The sequence below is a fragment of the Podarcis gaigeae genome, assembly GCF_964106915.1.
Source record: "Podarcis gaigeae genome assembly, chromosome: 11".
NCBI classification, from domain to species: Eukaryota; Metazoa; Chordata; class Lepidosauria; order Squamata; family Lacertidae; genus Podarcis; species Podarcis gaigeae.
The window spans coordinates 36,183,231-36,206,519 of record NC_139687.1 but is presented as its reverse complement, the minus strand read 5'-3'; the positions used below and the strand labels follow the sequence as shown (position 1 = coordinate 36,206,519).

General features: G+C 40.5%; 1 protein-coding gene across 1 annotated transcript in view; it reads right to left on the bottom strand.

Annotated features, from left to right (window-relative positions):
* Window positions 1-867: 867 nt before the first annotated feature.
* Window positions 868-23,289, bottom strand: part of SV2C (synaptic vesicle glycoprotein 2C) — a 98,932-nt gene continuing 76,510 nt past the window's right edge. Inside the window, exons 11-13 of the mRNA XM_083703206.1 lie at window positions 22,270-22,473; window positions 20,205-20,364; window positions 868-2,878 (exon numbers count right to left, since the gene is read on the bottom strand). Of these exons, the coding sequence (XP_083559332.1) occupies window positions 2,695-2,878; window positions 20,205-20,364; window positions 22,270-22,473 (548 nt within the window). The 3' untranslated portion in view covers window positions 868-2,694. The remainder of the gene's footprint in view (window positions 2,879-20,204; window positions 20,365-22,269; window positions 22,474-23,289) is intronic.

The following is a 23,289-nucleotide window of genomic DNA, read 5'->3' as shown; positions in this document are numbered from 1 at the left end:
AGCTTTGGAGCTGGTGCTTACTTCCCCCGCCCCCAAAGCTTTAGTTATGGCTCTAGATTTTTCGGTGATTACATTCATGAAGGCAGCAGACAAAATACCACATCAATTTAAGTGGACAGTGCATGTCAAAAGCATGATTTACAGCTGGCAGTTGATCATCACTCCCAATCTGTACAGAGGCTTCAGATTTCAATCTTAGAAGTCTTAATGAGGGTCCCTAATGACTAAGAGAGCATTGTTAAAAGGTTCCTCCCCTCCAAATGAAAAGAAAACTGTAAAAGATAAAAGGCTTAAAAAAAAACACCTAAACTAACATGAAGAGCTGTGATAAGGTGGAAATAATCACAGAACTCAACATTGCTTAAATTAATATTGCAATATTAATACCTACTTAGAAGAAAATCATGGAAATGTAGACATGATGGGCCCAATCCAGAGTAAAGCTATTGTAAATCCCACCAAACTCATTTGGAATGAAGCACATAGTTAAGGCAAGCATACATTTTTTCTGGATTATGCCTTATATGTTTCTTTGGAAATATGTGATTATGAGTTTAGAGATGGGTTGGCAGTTGGGCAAAGGGCATTCTGCAGTGGAGGGGGAAAGTAGAGTATTTTTTCAGTGTGGGACCTGCTCACTTTTGTCTCTTTTTCATTGGTTTAATCCGTATCTTACAGGAAGACTATGGCTTTGGCTGTGTTTGCACATTACACTAAGCCAAACCATGGTTTACTGTGAACATGCTGTTCCTTCTTGTACTTTTTAGTTCAGTGTGGTGCAGCAGCTTAACCAAGGTTTAAAGCTTCTCTTTAAGCACTATCTGTAGCTAAGGTTTATCCTATGTTTACTGTGGTTAACCGTGGCTTATAGTGACATATGAACAAGGTCACCATCAGGACACTGGTGCGACAGCGTCTTTTATTTTGTAGCTTCTGCCTAGCTCAGGTTGCAATCACTCCTGTCTTATCCAAGCAGGGTGGAAGTATTACTCCAGTGAATCAACTGCAAGGTGGTGGGACAGTTGAGAATGATGGCCTTTCCTTTCCCAAGAAATTTGTAAAGCCACCTGACCAAGAAGAAAAATGTAGTCACCCAATTTATATCCCACAAAATTGCAATTATTTGTTTGATTGCTTCCAAAATGGGAAAGGGGGCAATGTTTCCATGTAGTGCAATTTTATAGAAACTCTTCACATCATTTGAGGAGCATGGCACATCCAGAAAACGTTTCTGTTATTACACTTTTGCCTTACTTCCCTGTGAGGAGCTCAGCTGTGATAATGTAGTAAGTTATTAGATAGTTAACAGATTGAACAGCAACAGGCAGTTTGTGCCCAGCCTGAATTTGCATAAAAATGGTTTCTTATGAAAGTGGCAATGCCATTTCCCCCACAACCCCTTATTCTAAGAAAGCAGGAAATATGTGTTGAAGTACAGTCATGCAGCCTGTTCCATTTTATGTTGTATCTCCTGTTAGATTAACGTTTACTACTAAGAAAGGCCTTGAAGTTTCTACTTATTATCAGCTTAATTAAAAATAGTAATATTCACTTGTATGGCTTTTTGGCACAGAAAGCATTAGTGTTAAACTACAGGGACAGTTTCATGTTGCAGTTTTAAAAGATGTGACATTTTCCCTACATCCCGGTACTCATGAGCTAACAAAACATTCATTCCAAAACACTTCTTTTTTTCCTATTCAGAGATGACCTTGTTGTAGGAAAACTGTCACACATGAACTATTGATTTGTTTCAGCAAACTGTCCTCTTAAATCACTTAAAATAGATCGACTGGAAACAAGCAACTCTTAATGGGGCAATTCACATAATTCTTACCCTAGTGTTGTGCAGCTGAGGTCAAGGCGACTAATTCTTCACTGAACTGCCCTTTTAGCCTGAAATACAAGGGGCCATGTAGAATTTATAGAGGTTGAACAATAGCCCTCTTCAAAAGCAGAGGAGAAAGTGGGGGCGTGCCTACTTGACCTGCCCCCAATGTCAATATGTGCATGCCACCTCCACCCTTCATACATTTAGCAAATGTATGAAGGGTGAGCCACTATGCACACAGTTAAAAGTACCGTATTTTTTGCTCTATAAGACTCACTTTTCCCTCCTAAAAAGTAAGGGGAAATGTGTGTGCGTCTCATGGAGTGAATGCAGGCTGCGCAACTATCCCAGAAGCCAGAACAGCAAGAGGGATTGCTGCTTTCGCTGCGCAGCGATCCCTCTTGTTGTTCTGGCTTCTGAGATTCAGAATTATTTTTTTCTTGTTTTCCTCCTCCAAAAGCTAGGTGCGTCTTATGGTCTGGTGCTTCTTACAGAGTGAAAAATACGGTACTTGGGAATCCTGTACAACTAGAGGGTAGTATTCAATCACACAGAGCAGACTACCGATGGAGGCTTCCTCCTCCAGACTTTCGCTGAATGTGTGAGAGTCAGAGGGTGGAGTGGGTGGGGCAAGCAGGCAGGGTACTGTCCCCCCTTTTGTGTGTTGAATGAATGAAGAAGCACCTTGGAAAAGGGCTTAAATCTGTAACAGTGATTTCATTATGTTAGTGGGAGTTCTGCTATACAGTCACCTTCCATGCACTGAGAATCTGAAGCCTTTGCCCATCCAGCCAGGAGATCTGATACTTGGAAAGGGAGGAAAACAAACTGGAAATGGCTTTTGATCCACAATCCTTCCCAAGTTACATCAGCACTTGGGTTCTGGTGTCTGGGAGCCGAAGTCCTACCAAGCCTCCACATACTAGAACCGAGGAAGCCAAGAGGATAGGAATTGATTTGGTGATGATAACGAAGGAACCAAATATAAGGTTTCCAAGGACAGCTGCTGCTTTGCATAGTGCATTTAAAAAGCCAAAGCCTGTTGCCCTAAAAGGGAGAAAGAGAGAAAGAAAGAGAAGAAGTTAAAACCACAGGAAAAATAACAGTTTTATCGGGGCGGAAAGCAGATGAAGAAGAGTTTGGATTTGATATCCCGCCTTTCACTCCCTTTAAGAAGTCTCAAAGTGGCTAACATTCTCCTTTCCCTTCCTTCCCCACAACAAACACTCTGTGAGGTGAGTGGGGCTGAGAGACTTCAAAGAAGTGTGACTGGCCCAGCAGCTGCATGTGGAGGAGCGGAGACATGAACCCAGTTCCCCAGATTATGAGACTACCACTCTTAACCACTACATGAGAGAAAAATGGTGCATTGGTTTACATACTATTCCTGAAAATGGCCAGAACTCAGAGGTCCAAGACTTTTTGCACTAAAACGACAGGTGAAATATCCTTTGAACCTGAATATTTGCTTTGAGTTTTATAAAATAATAGAAGCTGGAGGGCGGTTTTTCTCAAAAAGGTCAGCTGAAGATGCAGCAACGAGTAGAAAATTACTGAGCAGCCCCTAATGACTACAGATCTTATGATAAACAGGCCCATACCCTCCCACTGCAATTCAGTGACATCCTGGGATTGCAAAAGGACTATGGTATTCACTCACCTTCACGTCCCCTTAACACACCCTGTGTCAGCTGTGAGACTGATCTAAATAAAGAGAACCGAACCAATCCAGAAGCTGCTAGACCTCAAACATGGAGGCTTCTTACTTCATGCCTTATAAATAAGTTGGGGCAGATGCTGAAAATTCACTTCCTCAGCAATTTATCTTAAAATAAGTTTATACTGCCCTCCAACTGAACTCCCAGGATTTTTTACAAAAACAAAATAATACATAAATAAAAGATAGCCAACATATTAAAATAAAAAATAATTCATTAAAAAGCCTGGAAGAATCAAGATATATTATGTCCATAGCATCCCCCTGATCCTCCAGGCTTGTAACTATCAAAAAAGATAAATGAGTTTAGAGCATGTGCAGTTGCCACATACAATAATTTATATGCAGCTTTCATACATTTTCTATATAAAAACACATGACATAAGGATGGGGAACCTGTGGCTCTCCAGATGTGGTTGGACTCCAACTCCCATCAGCCCCTGCCATAAAGCAGCACTCAGAAGATTGGAGAGAACACAGAAAAGTCTTTTTTTTAATGTTCAAAGTATTTAAGCTGCCTTTTCTCCCTTAGCCTTTATTTCACTGACTTGTTAGCACATTCTATTCTACCTTGGAAGCAATTCAGCGCCTTCCAATACATAATAATCTCTCTCTCTCACACTCTCTCTCTCTATATATATTACATCTTGTTCCTTTATTTCCAACTCAAATTATAGTTTTAAAAGCCAGTCTTAAATCAGAACACACTGATGCCCTTCCATGCTGAAGTCTCTTTCACATCTGATTTTTTATTTTTATTTTGCAAGACTGCCAGATAAAAGTAGCCTCTGGCAATTAGGTCAAAATCAGAGCGCCAGAGAGCCAGTTTACAGAACAAGGAGATGGTAATCTTTCAAGAAACAGAAAATATTTATGTCTTCAGGGACCCACCTACTTAAGGGACCTGTGGAAATCCTGATGAAATGACAGCCAGATAGGACAAGAGCTTTATCTGTTCAAATGTACTTATATTAGGGGCTTGAAAAACCAGTACCAAGATGATGGAATATCCTGCACCCTTGGGAAATAGCAAGGAATACGTGCTCTTTGGCAGTAAAAGCAGAATATTCTCTTTTAGTCTGTTTCCTTTCCTTTTTTTTTTTAAGCATTGCTTTTTAAAGGACCTCCATGTGCTCACCTGCTCAACAGATGGCTGGAGACCCAAGAAGGTAGTATAAACTTAAAAGGAAGAGGTCCTAGTTGCGAAACACTGCTTTAAAGGGGGGAGGGGGAGAATGAGGCTGACCTTATATGCATAAATACATGCAGATAAGAACAGGAAAAGGAAATATACTTCAGTAGAACTTGTTTACTTGAATCATATGCATGCCTCTGAAAAAAACCATCTCCCTGCTTGAATATGCAACACTTATGCTGCATACTTTTACTCTCCAAGGAAGCATTGCCTCCGACTGCTACTCAGTTTGGTCTCTATTGGCCAGTAGTGGATGACAGCATGGCAAGGTGCAAATGTGTCCACAGGAATCTGCCCTGTACCAGGTGAAGGTACGTTTCCAGTACATTTCTGAACACAATTCAAAGTGTTGGTGCTGACCTTTAAAGCCCTAAACGGCTTTGGCCCAGTTCCCTGAAGAAGCGTCTCTACCCCCATTGTTCAGCCTGGACACAGAGGTCCAGCTCCGAGGGCCTTCTCTGGCGGTTCCCTCACTGCGAGAAGTGAGGTTACAGGCAACCAGGCAGAGGACCTTCTTGGTAGTGGCGCCCGCCCTGTGGAACGCCCTCCCATCAGATGTCAAGGAAATAAACAACTATCTGACATTTCCAAGGCAGCCCTGTTTAGGGAAGCTTTTAATGACTGATCTTTTAATGTATTTTTAATCTTTTGTTGGAAGCTGCCCAGAGTGGCTGGGGAAACCCAGCTGGATGGGTGGGGTATGAATGAATGAATGAATATTTGCCTATCTAGCCCAGTTTTATCTACTCCGACTGGCAAGGGCTCTTCAGGATCTCAAGGAGAGGCTCTTTTTTAATCTCTACAACTGAATGATGCAGAAATTTGATAGTGTGCAGGACATGATGTTTTTGGGATTGGCCAAGTTACTTAATAGGAACTGTCGTGAGGATTTATTAAGATTTCCACCATCCAAATATGCAGTTAATTTAGCACTAAGGAAGGCAAACTGCCTTGTAAGGCACCTAGTGAGTATTTATTTAGATCCCAAGGTTGGGGTTTGAGAGAGGTTTCTGGTTCCACATTCAGAAAACTGAACAAGTTAATAAAATGTGTTTTCCCTGTATTTTAAAACCTTTAAAAGCTATACCTGCTGAGATTATCTGACACCAGCTACTGCAGAGTGCAAGTTCAAGGCAGCAGATTGGGGGAGAAAAATCAGGATTATATTACATATAAGTCTTCCCTGAGATCCTATCTGAAGCAAAATAAGAAATTATTTGGACCAAGGTGGGGGGAGATACCTAACAGAAGATGATAGTCTGCAACTTAATAAGAATATTACAATAGAGGAGGTGAAGGAGGCTATTAATAGGATGAAGCCCGGTAAGGCTCCTGGGCCGGACGGCTTGTCATCGAAGTATTATAAAACGTTAGGGGAATATCTAGCGCCGGTGCTTATGGACGTTATTAATAACATCCTTCAAGGAGGAAGGGCCCCCGATTCCTGGAAGGAGGCATTTATTACTTTAATACCAAAAACGGAAAAGGAAAAAACAGATATAAGAAATTATAGGCCAATTTCATTGCTCAATAGTGACTATAAGATCTTCGCTGATATTATGGCTAACAGATTAAAGAAACATCTAAAGAAATACATTCATAAAGATCAAGCGGGATTCTTACCAAATAGGCAGCAGAAAGATAATGTCCGCCATATATTGAATATTATTGAATACCTAGATATCAGGACAGACATCCCTGCAGCCTTGATGTTTATTGATGCCGAGAAGGCCTTCGATAACGTTTCGTGGGAATTTTTATTACAATGTATGAAAACAGCGGGAATAGAAGGTCCTTATATGGAAGGCATCAAGGCCATATATTCAGGGCAACGGGCCAGGCTGATCATTAACAGTAATCTATCTAAGCCCTTCCCGATTATGAAGGGGACAAGACAGGGCTGTCCCCTGTCACCCCTGTTATTTATTATGGTTTTGGAGGTTATAGCAAATAAATTGAGGGAAACGTTAAATGTAAGAGGGATAAGAATTGGGCAAAAGGAATTTAAGTTAAAGGCGTACGCCGATGATCTGGTCTTGACGATAGAGAACCCCCTGGACAGTGCTAGCTGTGCAATAGACTTGTTAGAGGATTTTGGCAAGCTGTCTGGATTTAAACTTAATAGGAAAAAAACTAAAATTTTAACAAAAAATTTGGATGCACAGGCAAAAATTAGGTTGGAGCAAAAGACAGGAATCCAGGTCGTGAATAGGGTAAAATATTTGGGAATCTGGCTATCACCGAAAAATATAAACCTAGTGGAAGATAATTATAATAAGATATGGCAGGAAATTAAGAAGGATTTAGATACTTGGCATAGGCTGAAGCTATCATGGACAGGAAGGATGGCTGCGATAAAGATGTGTGTCCTCCCGAAGTTATTGTTCCTATTTCAGAATATCCCAGTAATCAAGGGTACCACCCGCTTTAAGAGTTGGCAAAAAATTTTGGCTAAGTTTATATGGCAGGGAAAAAGAGCCAGAGTGAAGTTTAAATATCTTACGGACTCGAGAGATAGAGGCGGATTTGCAGTCCCAAATATAAAGCTTTATTATGAGGCAGTCTGCCTTTGTTGGATAAAGGAATGGGCTATTTTGAAGAATGCAGATATGCTGGATTTAGAGGGCTTCGATATAAGATTTGGTTGGCATGCCTACTTGTGGCAGGAGAAAGGGAAGGTGCACAGGGGCTTTTCCAACCATATTATCAGAGGTCCGTTACTTGAAGTCTGGAATAGATATAAGAACATGATTGAAAAGGGTACACCCTGGTGGCTCTCCCCGACTGACATTGTTAAAATTAAAAAACTAAATATGACAGGTGAAAGGTGGACATATGAGGATTTATTAGTTAAAACGGAAGAGGGATGGAAAATTAAGCCTTATGAGGAGTTAAAGGATAAAATTAAGGAGTGGTTACACTTTCACCAAATCAATGCACTGTGGGGAGATCACAAAAAATTAGGGATGAGTGAAAAAAAATCGAAATACCAAGTGGAAATTCTGGAAAGCAACAATAAACTCCTCTCTAAAATGTACAAACAATTACTGGAATGGGACACTAAAGGGGATGTAGTGAAAGGTGCGATGGTAAAATGGGATAGGGATCTTGGGCACAAGGTGGATTATAATAAATGGCAGATACTGTGGAAAAAGGGTGTGAAATTCACGGCCTGTGCAACCCTCCGAGAAAATTTAGAAAAAATGATATATCGCTGGTATTTGACTCCGGCAAAGTTAGGTAAGATGTACAGGAATGCCGATAATCTATGTTGGAGATGTAGGGATAAGGTGGGAACTTTTTTTCATGTTTGGTGGACCTGTGATGTGGTTAAGAGATTCTGGGGGCAAATCTATGACGAGTTGAAGAAGATCTTGAAATATAATTTCCTAAATCCCCCGAGGTGTTCTTGTTGGGTATGATTGAGGAGGAAATAAAAAATGCAGACCAAACCTTCTTTCAATATGCCATTACAGCGGCAAGGATTTTAATTGCACAGAAGTGGAAATCTCCTGAAATACCTTCGGTCAGAGACTGGCAAGTGAAACTGTTTCAATATATAGAATTAGCAAATTTAACACAAAGAATTAGGCATCATAATATGGCTAAAGTTAAAAGTGACTGGAATAAATTTTTAAATTATATTAAAATTAATCTGGGAATTAACAATATAACAGTAGATATTAGTTAACACTTACGGCATTCTGAGTAATTACTATAACAACTGCAGAAATTGTATAGGATTATGTAACCCTAAGCTGAAGTGGATGGAGGTCTAACTCATATATACTTTTTATATTCTATGTTATGTATCTTATTTATACTGATATTTTATATCTGTATTTGAACCTTATCTTTAGGGACTTCTGTTCTTTTTAAAGTTTTTTCTTTTAAAAAATGTGTTCAATAAAGATTTATGTTAAAAAAAAAAAAAGATCCCAAGGTTGGGGTTTGAGAGAGGTTTCTGGTTCCACATTCAGAAAACTGAACAAGTTAATAAAATGTGTTTTCCCTGTATTTTAAAACCTTTAAAAGCTATACCTGCTGAGATTATCTGACACCAGCTACTGCAGAGTGCAAGTTCAAGGCAGCAGATTGGGGGAGAAAAATCAGGATTATATTACATATAAGTCTTCCCTGAGATCCTATCTGAAGCAAAATACACTGCAGTAGCCTACAAATAAAGACAGCCAAGAAAGATTAGAAGAGCCGTGGACAGATAAAGCAGGGTAAAATTCCACACTCTGTCTGACCAGAAAGAGAATATAATAAAATATGAAAGAAAAAGGGGGAAAAAACCACAGTGAGGGTGTGATATGATTCTTTAGTACTTCTGGTCTGAAACCATAGATGTGGAACAGAAGAAAATATGGCAATGTGTCAGCCTAGAATTTCAAAAGACTTCCCAAGGAGGTGAGATGTAGAGTAAATGGAGGAAATAAATATTTTTTTTATTAGATAACTAGCAAGACTGACGACGTTTTATATGTGTTTGGTGAAAAACTACAGCCAGGCAAAGCTTCTGGAATGCATTATTACAGCTTGCTTCACAGAGAAACAGAAAATCTGATCGTTGCCTAAGCCATAAAAAGAGGCAAAAGTAAGGTTACCAGATGTCCCCATTTCACGGGGACAGTCCCCGGATTTACAAATCAGTCCCATTACAAAATCCATTGAAGTTGAAAAGTGTCCCCAGATTCATTGGGGGGAAAAATCTGGTAACCTTAGGCTAAAGAATACAGGAGTGTCATCCAGTTTTGCCTCTGGATAACATTATATGCCACAAGTGGATAATATGATTGGAAACTGAATTGGACACTCCTGTATTCCATTTCCACAAGGTGGCAGTAAAAACTCACACTTCAAAATTATGACATTATAGGTTAGTTTAAAGACAGGGTTTATCATAGCCCATAAACCAAGAAAGGAGATTTTTTTTCGGGGGGGGGGGGGTTAAAAAAAGAAGGTATTAAGGTGGGGGTGGGGAAACCAGATGTTGATCTACCGACTCATCAGCCCCAAACCAGCAAAGCCAATGGTCTGAAAAGATGGGAATTCTAGTCCAGCAACATCTGGAGGGCCACGGTACTAAGAGAAGACAATACTGAACAGCTAATAAATTTGTTCCCTCCCTAAATCAAACAGAAAAGGGTGGTAGTTGGGCCTACACCAACAATGAAGGTGTATCCCAGGGTTTCCAGCTGGTTTTAGACTACATTTTTCCCACCATCCCTGGGGACCCTAGCTACCAGGACCAATGGTTATGGATGATGGAAATTATAGTCTAAAAACAGGTGGAGATCCAAGTTTGGGAAACCCTGGTGTATCCTAACACAAAATGAAGTGCAAAAACCCAATGCAAGTAGACCAATGCAAGTAAAACTCCCGCAGGGCTGCCTAGGCTGCGGGTGTCTTCCTGAAGCCTGGAGAACGAGAGGGGTCGGAGCGCACCGACCCCTCTCGCTCTCCAAGCTTCAGCGAAAGCCTTCATTCGCCCCATAGGACGCACCCAGATTTCCCCTTCATTTTTGGAGAGGAAAAAGTGCATCCTATAGGGCGAAAAATATGGTAAATGGATTGCAAACATCTCACACTTGGAAATATAAGACAGTGGGCTAAGAAATAGACTGACTATGGGTTTTTCAAAAAGGTTAAGAGTTGAATGAAATACCAGTTAAGAGTCACATGGCATGCCTCTACAGAAGCCTACCAGACCTGCCTATTAATAGTTTCCTTCCCCATGCCTTGCCAATGGTGAGTTGGGGGCCAGTGGATACTGGTCTGCAGGCAAACAGGTCACTGCCTCACCAACCTCAGTCTGCCTACCTTCTTACAACCAGTGCAGAACATAACCATGGCTACCAGCGTCCTCCTCCTTAGCTACAACTCTGCCCTTGTAGAGCTCAGATGGGGAGAAACCTAGAATGATGACTCTGACTGTCTTTGGTTCTGGCTCCACATGCTGGTGGCCTGTCCTCCACCCTGCTAGTCCCAATGGGCACCAGCCAGCACCAATTGTGGTAAAACAACGAATGAGTGCTGAGAATAAAATGACTTCTCATGTTGAAAATTGGCATATATCAATAGAAGAATGGCAGATGAAGATGTTGGACTTTTTGGAGCTGGCCGACCTGACTGGAAGAATCCGCGACCAGAAGGAAAAGGAGACACAAGAGGATTGGAAGAAATTTAAAGAATATCTAGCTAAATATTGTGATATAAGATAAATAGAAAATTCTTGGAAGTAATAAATAGGCTTAGGGGGAGAATAAGAATATGTGGTAGTAAATATTAAGGATTAGAATATTAATAAAGGACAAGAGGTTAGTAAATGAAAGGAATTAATATTATTAGAAATATGAATTTGGAGAACTGTTATACAGGTGACATAATGAAATACAGTTAGAGGGGATTTGAGGAAGTCAGTTATCAATGTAAGGAGAATTAGGTATTTGAAGAAAAAAAATTCTTTGTGTTTAGTTTTGTAGTGTAATGTGTTTTCTTTGTTGTGTGTTTTGTTATGTTTTTGTGATAAATGTGGAAAATCAATAAAAAAATGGGGGGGGGGGATGGAAAATTGGCATATATCATTGTCACCGATGAAGAGTTACTGCTTAAAACATATTAGATGCCACATTTACCGAAGGGTTTGTTTGTTTTTCAAATGAATCAACCTTCAGCTTTGAGTTTTATAAAATAATAGAAGCTGGAGGGCGGTTTTTCTCAAAAAGGTCAGCTGAAGATGCAGCAACGAGTAGAAAATTACTGAGCAGCCCCTAATGACTACAGATCTTATGATAAACAGGCCCATACCCTCCCACTGCAATTCAGTGACATCCTGGGATTGCAAAAGGACTATGGTATTCACTCACCTTCACGTCCCCTTAACACACCCTGTGTCAGCTGTGAGACTGATCTAAATAAAGAGAACCGGACCAATCCAGAAGCTGCTAGACCTCAAACATGGAGGCTTCTTACTTCATGCCTTATAAATAAGTTGGGGCAGATGCTGAAAATTCACTTCCTCAGCAATTTATCTTAAAATAAGTTTATACTGCCCTCCAACTGAACTCCCAGGATTTTTTACAAAAACAAAATAATACATAAATAAAAGATAGCCAACATATTAAAATAAAAAATAATTCATTAAAAAGCCTGGAAGAATCAAGATATATTATGTCCATAGCATCCCCCTGATCCTCCAGGCTTGTAACTATCAAAAAAGATAAATGAGTTTAGAGCATGTGCAGTTGCCACATACAATAATTTATATGCAGCTTTCATACATTTTCTATATAAAAACACATGACATAAGGATGGGGAACCTGTGGCTCTCCAGATGTGGTTGGACTCCAACTCCCATCAGCCCCTGCCATAAAGCAGCACTCAGAAGATTGGAGAGAACACAGAAAAGTCTTTTTTTTAATGTTCAAAGTATTTAAGCTGCCTTTTCTCCCTTAGCCTTTATTTCACTGACTTGTTAGCACATTCTATTCTACCTTGGAAGCAATTCAGCGCCTTCCAATACATAATAATCTCTCTCTCTCACACTCTCTCTCTCTATATATATTACATCTTGTTCCTTTATTTCCAACTCAAATTATAGTTTTAAAAGCCAGTCTTAAATCAGAACACACTGATGCCCTTCCATGCTGAAGTCTCTTTCACATCTGATTTTTTATTTTTATTTTGCAAGACTGCCAGATAAAAGTAGCCTCTGGCAATTAGGTCAAAATCAGAGCGCCAGAGAGCCAGTTTACAGAACAAGGAGATGGTAATCTTTCAAGAAACAGAAAATATTTATGTCTTCAGGGACCCACCTACTTAAGGGACCTGTGGAAATCCTGATGAAATGACAGCCAGATAGGACAAGAGCTTTATCTGTTCAAATGTACTTATATTAGGGGCTTGAAAAACCAGTACCAAGATGATGGAATATCCTGCACCCTTGGGAAATAGCAAGGAATACGTGCTCTTTGGCAGTAAAAGCAGAATATTCTCTTTTAGTCTGTTTCCTTTCCTTTTTTTTTTTTAAGCATTGCTTTTTAAAGGACCTCCATGTGCTCACCTGCTCAACAGATGGCTGGAGACCCAAGAAGGTAGTATAAACTTAAAAGGAAGAGGTCCTAGTTGCGAAACACTGCTTTAAAGGGGGGAGGGGGAGAATGAGGCTGACCTTATATGCATAAATACATGCAGATAAGAACAGGAAAAGGAAATATACTTCAGTAGAACTTGTTTACTTGAATCATATGCATGCCTCTGAAAAAAACCATCTCCCTGCTTGAATATGCAACACTTATGCTGCATACTTTTACTCTCCAAGGAAGCATTGCCTCCGACTGCTACTCAGTTTGGTCTCTATTGGCCAGTAGTGGATGACAGCATGGCAAGGTGCAAATGTGTCCACAGGAATCTGCCCTGTACCAGGTGAAGGTACGTTTCCAGTACATTTCTGAACACAATTCAAAGTGTTGGTGCTGACCTTTAAAGCCCTAAACGGCTTTGGCCCAGTTCCCTGAAGAAGCGTCTCTACCCCCATTGTTCAGCCTGGACACAGAGGTCCAGCTCCGAGGGCCTTCTCTGGCGGTTCCCTCACTGCGAGAAGTGAGGTTACAGGCAACCAGGCAGAGGACCTTCTTGGTAGTGGCGCCCGCCCTGTGGAACGCCCTCCCATCAGATGTCAAGGAAATAAACAACTATCTGACATTTCCAAGGCAGCCCTGTTTAGGGAAGCTTTTAATGACTGATCTTTTAATGTATTTTTAATCTTTTGTTGGAAGCTGCCCAGAGTGGCTGGGGAAACCCAGCTGGATGGGTGGGGTATGAATGAATGAATGAATATTTGCCTATCTAGCCCAGTTTTATCTACTCCGACTGGCAAGGGCTCTTCAGGATCTCAAGGAGAGGCTCTTTTTTAATCTCTACAACTGAATGATGCAGAAATTTGATAGTGTGCAGGACATGATGTTTTTGGGATTGGCCAAGTTACTTAATAGGAACTGTCGTGAGGATTTATTAAGATTTCCACCATCCAAATATGCAGTTAATTTAGCACTAAGGAAGGCAAACTGCCTTGTAAGGCACCTAGTGAGTATTTATTTAGATCCCAAGGTTGGGGTTTGAGAGAGGTTTCTGGTTCCACATTCAGAAAACTGAACAAGTTAATAAAATGTGTTTTCCCTGTATTTTAAAACCTTTAAAAGCTATACCTGCTGAGATTATCTGACACCAGCTACTGCAGAGTGCAAGTTCAAGGCAGCAGATTGGGGGAGAAAAATCAGGATTATATTACATATAAGTCTTCCCTGAGATCCTATCTGAAGCAAAATAAGAAATTATTTGGACCAAGGTGGGGGGAGATACCTAACAGAAGATGATAGTCTGCAACTTAATAAGAATATTACAATAGAGGAGGTGAAGGAGGCTATTAATAGGATGAAGCCCGGTAAGGCTCCTGGGCCGGACGGCTTGTCATCGAAGTATTATAAAACGTTAGGGGAATATCTAGCGCCGGTGCTTATGGACGTTATTAATAACATCCTTCAAGGAGGAAGGGCCCCCGATTCCTGGAAGGAGGCATTTATTACTTTAATACCAAAAACGGAAAAGGAAAAAACAGATATAAGAAATTATAGGCCAATTTCATTGCTCAATAGTGACTATAAGATCTTCGCTGATATTATGGCTAACAGATTAAAGAAACATCTAAAGAAATACATTCATAAAGATCAAGCGGGATTCTTACCAAATAGGCAGCAGAAAGATAATGTCCGCCATATATTGAATATTATTGAATACCTAGATATCAGGACAGACATCCCTGCAGCCTTGATGTTTATTGATGCCGAGAAGGCCTTCGATAACGTTTCGTGGGAATTTTTATTACAATGTATGAAAACAGCGGGAATAGAAGGTCCTTATATGGAAGGCATCAAGGCCATATATTCAGGGCAACGGGCCAGGCTGATCATTAACAGTAATCTATCTAAGCCCTTCCCGATTATGAAGGGGACAAGACAGGGCTGTCCCCTGTCACCCCTGTTATTTATTATGGTTTTGGAGGTTATAGCAAATAAATTGAGGGAAACGTTAAATGTAAGAGGGATAAGAATTGGGCAAAAGGAATTTAAGTTAAAGGCGTACGCCGATGATCTGGTCTTGACGATAGAGAACCCCCTGGACAGTGCTAGCTGTGCAATAGACTTGTTAGAGGATTTTGGCAAGCTGTCTGGATTTAAACTTAATAGGAAAAAAACTAAAATTTTAACAAAAAATTTGGATGCACAGGCAAAAATTAGGTTGGAGCAAAAGACAGGAATCCAGGTCGTGAATAGGGTAAAATATTTGGGAATCTGGCTATCACCGAAAAATATAAACCTAGTGGAAGATAATTATAATAAGATATGGCAGGAAATTAAGAAGGATTTAGATACTTGGCACAGGCTGAAGCTATCATGGACAGGAAGGATGGCTGCGATAAAGATGTGTGTCCTCCCGAAGTTATTGTTCCTATTTCAGAATATCCCAGTAATCAAGGGTACCACCCGCTTTAAGAGTTGGCAAAAAATTTTGGCTAAGTTTATATGGCAGGGAAAAAGAGCCAGAGTGAAGTTTAAATATCTTACGGACTCGAGAGATAGAGGCGGATTTGCAGTCCCAAATATAAAGCTTTATTATGAGGCAGTCTGCCTTTGTTGGATAAAGGAATGGGCTATTTTGAAGAATGCAGATATGCTGGATTTAGAGGGCTTCGATATAAGATTTGGTTGGCATGCCTACTTGTGGCAGGAGAAAGGGAAGGTGCACAGGGGCTTTTCCAACCATATTATCAGAGGTCCGTTACTTGAAGTCTGGAATAGATATAAGAACATGATTGAAAAGGGTACACCCTGGTGGCTCTCCCCGACTGACATTGTTAAAATTAAAAAACTAAATATGACAGGTGAAAGGTGGACATATGAGGATTTATTAGTTAAAACGGAAGAGGGATGGAAAATTAAGCCTTATGAGGAGTTAAAGGATAAAATTAAGGAGTGGTTACACTTTCACCAAATCAATGCACTGTGGGGAGATCACAAAAAATTAGGGATGAGTGAAAAAAAATCGAAATACCAAGTGGAAATTCTGGAAAGCAACAATAAACTCCTCTCTAAAATGTACAAACAATTACTGGAATGGGACACTAAAGGGGATGTAGTGAAAGGTGCGATGGTAAAATGGGATAGGGATCTTGGGCACAAGGTGGATTATAATAAATGGCAGATACTGTGGAAAAAGGGTGTGAAATTCACGGCCTGTGCAACCCTCTGAGAAAATTTAGAAAAAATGATATATCGCTGGTATTTGACTCCGGCAAAGTTAGGTAAGATGTACAGGAATGCCGATAATCTATGTTGGAGATGTAGGGATAAGGTGGGAACTTTTTTTCATGTTTGGTGGACCTGTGATGTGGTTAAGAGATTCTGGGGGCAAATCTATGACGAGTTGAAGAAGATCTTGAAATATAATTTCCTAAATCCCCCGAGGTGTTCTTGTTGGGTATGATTGAGGAGGAAATAAAAAATGCAGACCAAACCTTCTTTCAATATGCCATTACAGCGGCAAGGATTTTAATTGCACAGAAGTGGAAATCTCCTGAAATACCTTCGGTCAGAGACTGGCAAGTGAAACTGTTTCAATATATAGAATTAGCAAATTTAACACAAAGAATTAGGCATCATAATATGGCTAAAGTTAAAAGTGACTGGAATAAATTTTTAAATTATATTAAAATTAATCTGGGAATTAACAATATAACAGTAGATATTAGTTAACACTTACGGCATTCTGAGTAATTACTATAACAACTGCAGAAATTGTATAGGATTATGTAACCCTAAGCTGAAGTGGATGGAGGTCTAACTCATATATACTTTTTATATTCTATGTTATGTATCTTATTTATACTGATATTTTATATCTGTATTTGAACCTTATCTTTAGGGACTTCTGTTCTTTTTAAAGTTTTTTCTTTTAAAAAATGTGTTCAATAAAGATTTATGTTAAAAAAAAAAAAAGATCCCAAGGTTGGGGTTTGAGAGAGGTTTCTGGTTCCACATTCAGAAAACTGAACAAGTTAATAAAATGTGTTTTCCCTGTATTTTAAAACCTTTAAAAGCTATACCTGCTGAGATTATCTGACACCAGCTACTGCAGAGTGCAAGTTCAAGGCAGCAGATTGGGGGAGAAAAATCAGGATTATATTACATATAAGTCTTCCCTGAGATCCTATCTGAAGCAAAATACACTGCAGTAGCCTACAAATAAAGACAGCCAAGAAAGATTAGAAGAGCCGTGGACAGATAAAGCAGGGTAAAATTCCACACTCTGTCTGACCAGAAAGAGAATATAATAAAATATGAAAGAAAAAGGGGGAAAAAACCACAGTGAGGGTGTGATATGATTCTTTAGTACTTCTGGTCTGAAACCATAGATGTGGAACAGAAGAAAATATGGCAATGTGTCAGCCTAGAATTTCAAAAGACTTCCCAAGGAGGTGAGATGTAGAGTAAATGGAGGAAATAAATATTTTTTTTATTAGATAACTAGCAAGACTGACGACGTTTTATATGTGTTTGGTGAAAAACTACAGCCAGGCAAAGCTTCTGGAATGCATTATTACAGCTTGCTTCACAGAGAAACAGAAAATCTGATCGTTGCCTAAGCCATAAAAAGAGGCAAAAGTAAGGTTACCAGATGTCCCCATTTCACGGGGACAGTCCCCGGATTTACAAATCAGTCCCATTACAAAATCCATTGAAGTTGAAAAGTGTCCCCAGATTCATTGGGGGGAAAAATCTGGTAACCTTAGGCTAAAGAATACAGGAGTGTCATCCAGTTTTGCCTCTGGATAACATTATATGCCACAAGTGGATAATATGATTGGAAACTGAATTGGACACTCCTGTATTCCATTTCCACAAGGTGGCAGTAAAAACTCACACTTCAAAATTATGACATTATAGGTTAGTTTAAAGACAGGGTTTATCATAGCCCATAAACCAAGAAAGGAGATTTTTTTTCGGGGGGGGGGGGTTTAAAAAAAGAAGGTATTAAGGTGGGGGTGGGGAAACCAGATGTTGATCTACCGACTCATCAGCCCCAAACCAGCAAAGCCAATGGTCTGAAAAGATGGGAATTCTAGTCCAGCAACATCTGGAGGGCCACGGTACTAAGAGAAGACAATACTGAACAGCTAATAAATTTGTTCCCTCCCTAAATCAAACAGAAAAGGGTGGTAGTTGGGCCTACACCAACAATGAAGGTGTATCCCAGGGTTTCCAGCTGGTTTTAGACTACATTTTTCCCACCATCCCTGGGGACCCTAGCTACCAGGACCAATGGTTATGGATGATGGAAATTATAGTCTAAAAACAGGTGGAGATCCAAGTTTGGGAAACCCTGGTGTATCCTAACACAAAATGAAGTGCAAAAACCCAATGCAAGTAGACCAATGCAAGTAAAACTCCCGCAGGGCTGCCTAGGCTGCGGGTGTCTTCCTGAAGCCTGGAGAACGAGAGGGGTCGGAGCGCACCGACCCCTCTCGCTCTCCAAGCTTCAGCGAAAGCCTTCATTCGCCCCATAGGACGCACCCAGATTTCCCCTTCATTTTTGGAGAGGAAAAAGTGCATCCTATAGGGCGAAAAATATGGTAAATGGATTGCAAACATCTCACACTTGGAAATATAAGACAGTGGGCTAAGAAATAGACTGACTATGGGTTTTTCAAAAAGGTTAAGAGTTGAATGAAATACCAGTTAAGAGTCACATGGCATGCCTCTACAGAAGCCTACCAGACCTGCCTATTAATAGTTTCCTTCCCCATGCCTTGCCAATGGTGAGTTGGGGGCCAGTGGATACTGGTCTGCAGGCAAACAGGTCACTGCCTCACCAACCTCAGTCTGCCTACCTTCTTACAACCAGTGCAGAACATAACCATGGCTACCAGCGTCCTCCTCCTTAGCTACAACTCTGCCCTTGTAGAGCTCAGATGGGGAGAAACCTAGAATGATGACTCTGACTGTCTTTGGTTCTGGCTCCACATGCTGGTGGCCTGTCCTCCACCCTGCTAGTCCCAATGGGCACCAGCCAGCACCAATTGTGGTAAAACAACGAATGAGTGCTGAGAATAAAATGACTTCTCATGTTGAAAATTGGCATATATCAATAGAAGAATGGCAGATGAAGATGTTGGACTTTTTGGAGCTGGCCGACCTGACTGGAAGAATCCGCGACCAGAAGGAAAAGGAGACACAAGAGGATTGGAAGAAATTTAAAGAATATCTAGCTAAATATTGTGATATAAGATAAATAGAAAATTCTTGGAAGTAATAAATAGGCTTAGGGGGAGAATAAGAATATGTGGTAGTAAATATTAAGGATTAGAATATTAATAAAGGACAAGAGGTTAGTAAATGAAAGGAATTAATATTATTAGAAATATGAATTTGGAGAACTGTTATACAGGTGACATAATGAAATACAGTTAGAGGGGATTTGAGGAAGTCAGTTATCAATGTAAGGAGAATTAGGTATTTGAAGAAAAAAAATTCTTTGTGTTTAGTTTTGTAGTGTAATGTGTTTTCTTTGTTGTGTGTTTTGTTATGTTTTTGTGATAAATGTGGAAAATCAATAAAAAAATGGGGGGGGGGGAGAGAAAATTGGCATATATCATTGTCACCGATGAAGAGTTACTGCTTAAAACATATTAGATGCCACATTTACCGAAGGGTTTGTTTGTTTTTCAAATGAATCAACCTTCAGCACCTTGAGGTTTTCTTCTCCTATTCTGATGTTGAACTGTGTGAACATTTTTCTGAAATGAGAACTGCAAGGACAATAGGGAGAGGAGAGGGGCTTAAGTGTTCCTAACTCTTTGATTGTGGCCATTATGTTCATAAATTCTAAAAAGGGAAAAGGCTCCCTTCTAAAGAGGGTTTATTTTAATACTACATTAAAGCTTGATAGTGGGACACTTTGAGGAAGTTTTATAAAAACAAAGTGCTATAAAAGCAAAGTGCTTTTGATTTATAAATAACCACAGCACTACTAATCTGAAAGCAAAAGGTTGAAGTTTATCTGCTGCTGACTGTAACAATAGCTGCACTGGGGTTAATCCAAATTGTCTGTGCAGCTTAGCACATTGCCTGACAGTGGTCAATGTCAGAGGAAAGGCTTAGGAAATATACTGTTCACTCTGTCCAGATAATTTATGAATACGTCAAATAGCCCTGGTCCCAAATGCACACCATCAGGGGACCCAAGTACTTACTTGCTTCTGTTATGAAAACTACCGGTACCTGTTTATTCCTACCTATTTGTCTCTATTAAAGACAAGTTCTGATCTTTTAATCTGTGGCTAACATGTTTCTGAATTATGATTCAGAATGCTTTAGAAAGCCAAGTATTTAAGAGTATACCTCCTGTCTGAAGGATAAAGCTCCACAGTGATAACATCAAGGGAGTTCCATGCCGAGATGGTGAGGCCGTTGTACAGACACAGCATGCCTATCATCATGGATTCACTTGTACCAAACCACAGGAAGAAGCAGCTAATTCCAGAAAGAATCATAGAACCACCTGCATTCAAGGGGAAAGGAAAGAATCACTATTGATTTTGTCATGAGCCTTTCAAAGAAATGCCATATGGCTGTCATGACTCCAAATCACAAACAGTATCCTGGATATCAAGGCAAAGTGTTGAGGCAGGCTGTGAGAGCCAGAAGCACCTGTAGAATTACTGGACCTAGGCGAATAGCCCATGACATCAAGTCTGAACCTAACAGGTAGGAGCCTCTGAAAGGCAAAGACCCCTAAATACAGCAATCCCTGAGCCAGGTTCCCAAGGGTCCTGCACTCTTGTCACCAAGGTTCTTGCAGCCCCCAAAACATTGCTCATCGGTGCACCCCTCCCTGGCAGAAACTAACAGAGAGGTTACAGAATGCTAGGCTCCATGCCAGAGGGCTACCTTAACTGCTTTGGAGGGGCAGTTCATTCAGGGAGGTTATAAGGGCCCAGTTGGACCTAGGAACCCCAAGGGAACAAGTTCTGCGCCTTGAGAATGCTCTGCCCAGCCTGGAATGCTAAAGATTTGAGTACTAGTCACAAAGAGTGATTAGTTCGCCTATAGAAGTTATTTTAGAACCAATCTTTATATTATATATTTGTACTGTAAACCACACTGAGATCTATGGGTATAGAGCAGTATACAAATATAATAAATAATAATAAATACATAAAATAATATATTATATGCCAGACACCTCTGTAACAATTTCCTGGCTATTTAAAATTTAAAAAGGAAAGGGAGGAGGAGCCTGTGAGTTTGATGAAAGGAAAAGCAAGAAGGTTGCTGAATCATTTGCTCTCACCATTTTTCCCAGTCAAGCAACCCTGATCTGCTTTCCCACTCACAGGAAAATGAAACACAAATATCCAAATCTTTCAGCATGCAAGTGAAAAAGCGGCTTTTTTGGAATCGGCTAGTGTGGAATCGGACGCGGGTGGCGCTGTGGGTAAAACCTCAGTGTCTAGGACTTGCCAATCGTATGGTCGGTGGTTCGAATCCCCGTGGCGGGGTGAGCTCCTGTCCTTCGGTCCCAGCTCCTGCCCACCTAGCAGTTCGAAAGCACACTTAAGTGCAAGTAGATAAATAGGTACCGCTTTATAGCGGGAAGGTAAACGGCGTTTCCGTGTGCTGCTCTGGTGCTGGCTCGCCAGAGCAACTTCGTCACGCTGGCCACGTGACCCGGAAGTGTCTCCGGACAGCGCTGGCCCCCGGCCTCTTAAGTGAGATGGGCGCACAACCCTAGAGTCGGACACGACTAGCCCGTACGGGCAGGGGTACCTTTACCTTTACCTTAGTGTGGGCTGTGGGTTGCTATTGAATAGGAAAAAAGAAGAGAAAGACTATGTCTAGCTACCTGGAAATGAGTCCCACTGAACTCAGTGGGATTTACTTCTGAATATACATATATAGGCTTGCACTGTCCATAGAACCATTCCTTGGCTCAGGCACACAACCTTCTGCAATTACAAACAAACAAAACCATTGGCTTGTCCAATTTTACCCTGGACTTGTAAAGATAATTAGCTAGACTTCTTTCTGTTTCTCTGCAGAGTTCATCAGCAGAGGATAGGGAAGAGTCACTCCCAACACCTGCGCTATTGCTGCTTGATTGGACAGTGTCATGCATGTTCCAACTCTACAGGTCTTTGAGTCTGTGTGCCCCAGTGAGAGCGACAGATTGGTGGCAGTGCTTCTGTCAGTGCAAGGGCACAGCCCCAATATTACCAACCACCCCAGTTCCGGCCACACATGAGACTTCCAGAAGATTATGTTCAAATATTTTTGTAGGGTATTTTGAATATACCAATTAAGTATTTTTGAGGAAACAGTTATCCCTCCCCTCGCAGGAAATTCTTAAAAGTAGGGTTGTGCAGGATAATATTTTTTAAAACCCATTTTCATGCAAAGTTCATACCTAACATTGTTAAACGCCCAATTCTGTCCATCAGAAGAGCGGAGACGATATTCCCTGGTAGTACAGCTAAAGTCCCCAGGAAATTAACGAAGTAAATCCAATAGGCACTGTAATCATCATCAAAGGATATTTGACATCCTGTCTTGTTGTGAATGAATGTGCAGTTTACAAATTGACTGCCAGGATATTTATATGGTTCAAGATCTATGGAAATGACGAAAATGAACAATATCAGGAATTCACAGTCTGTTCATATTAGGAATTCATCTGTTTTAAAACATTTCAAAAACTGATAGAAAACAACAACAACAAACTTTTGTAAGTGGTATAAATGGACTTTTTTCAGATAACGAATTAGATGTAATTGTCAATACTATATGCTTCCAGGACAGTCATATGCAGAACCTAGTGGCAGATTGGTGTGATCTGCATCTCAGGGAGTAAGTCCCATTAAACTCAATGGAACTTCCTTCTGAGTACTGCAGGACTGCACTGTGAAATTATTCACACCCATTATTCACAAGTCACACTCAATGCTTTTTTGGGGGAGGATTACGATCTCCTTATCCAATGTAGGACTGCACATTCCCCAAAATAAAAATAAATAAATCTGCTGTTTCTTCTTCCCTGCCATGCCCCGCCCATCCTGCTTTTGGCCAACTAGAAGCCAGATATGCAATGTCACAAATTCTTTACTGCCTCACTGACCAGTACTGAATGATGTTAACTCTTTAGTTCTCTGCAAAAGTTCTGGTAAACCAAGGTTTTAATATTTTCATGGTCCCAATGCTTTCTCAACCACCCACAGCTGCTATTTATATTAGAAGAAAGGTATGTGCTAATTGCATTGATGTCCCGTTTGGGTCTCAAAGTGCCCTGCCTTCAAAAGGGATGGGGATCCCAAAGGGGGCTTTTTCAGGTACAGGCCCCTGCTTACGTAATCCTCAGGCAGGCTGGAGAAGGCACCAATCCTGTTATGATTTAGATGACAGCTTAATACCTTTTTATCATCTAAGGCTT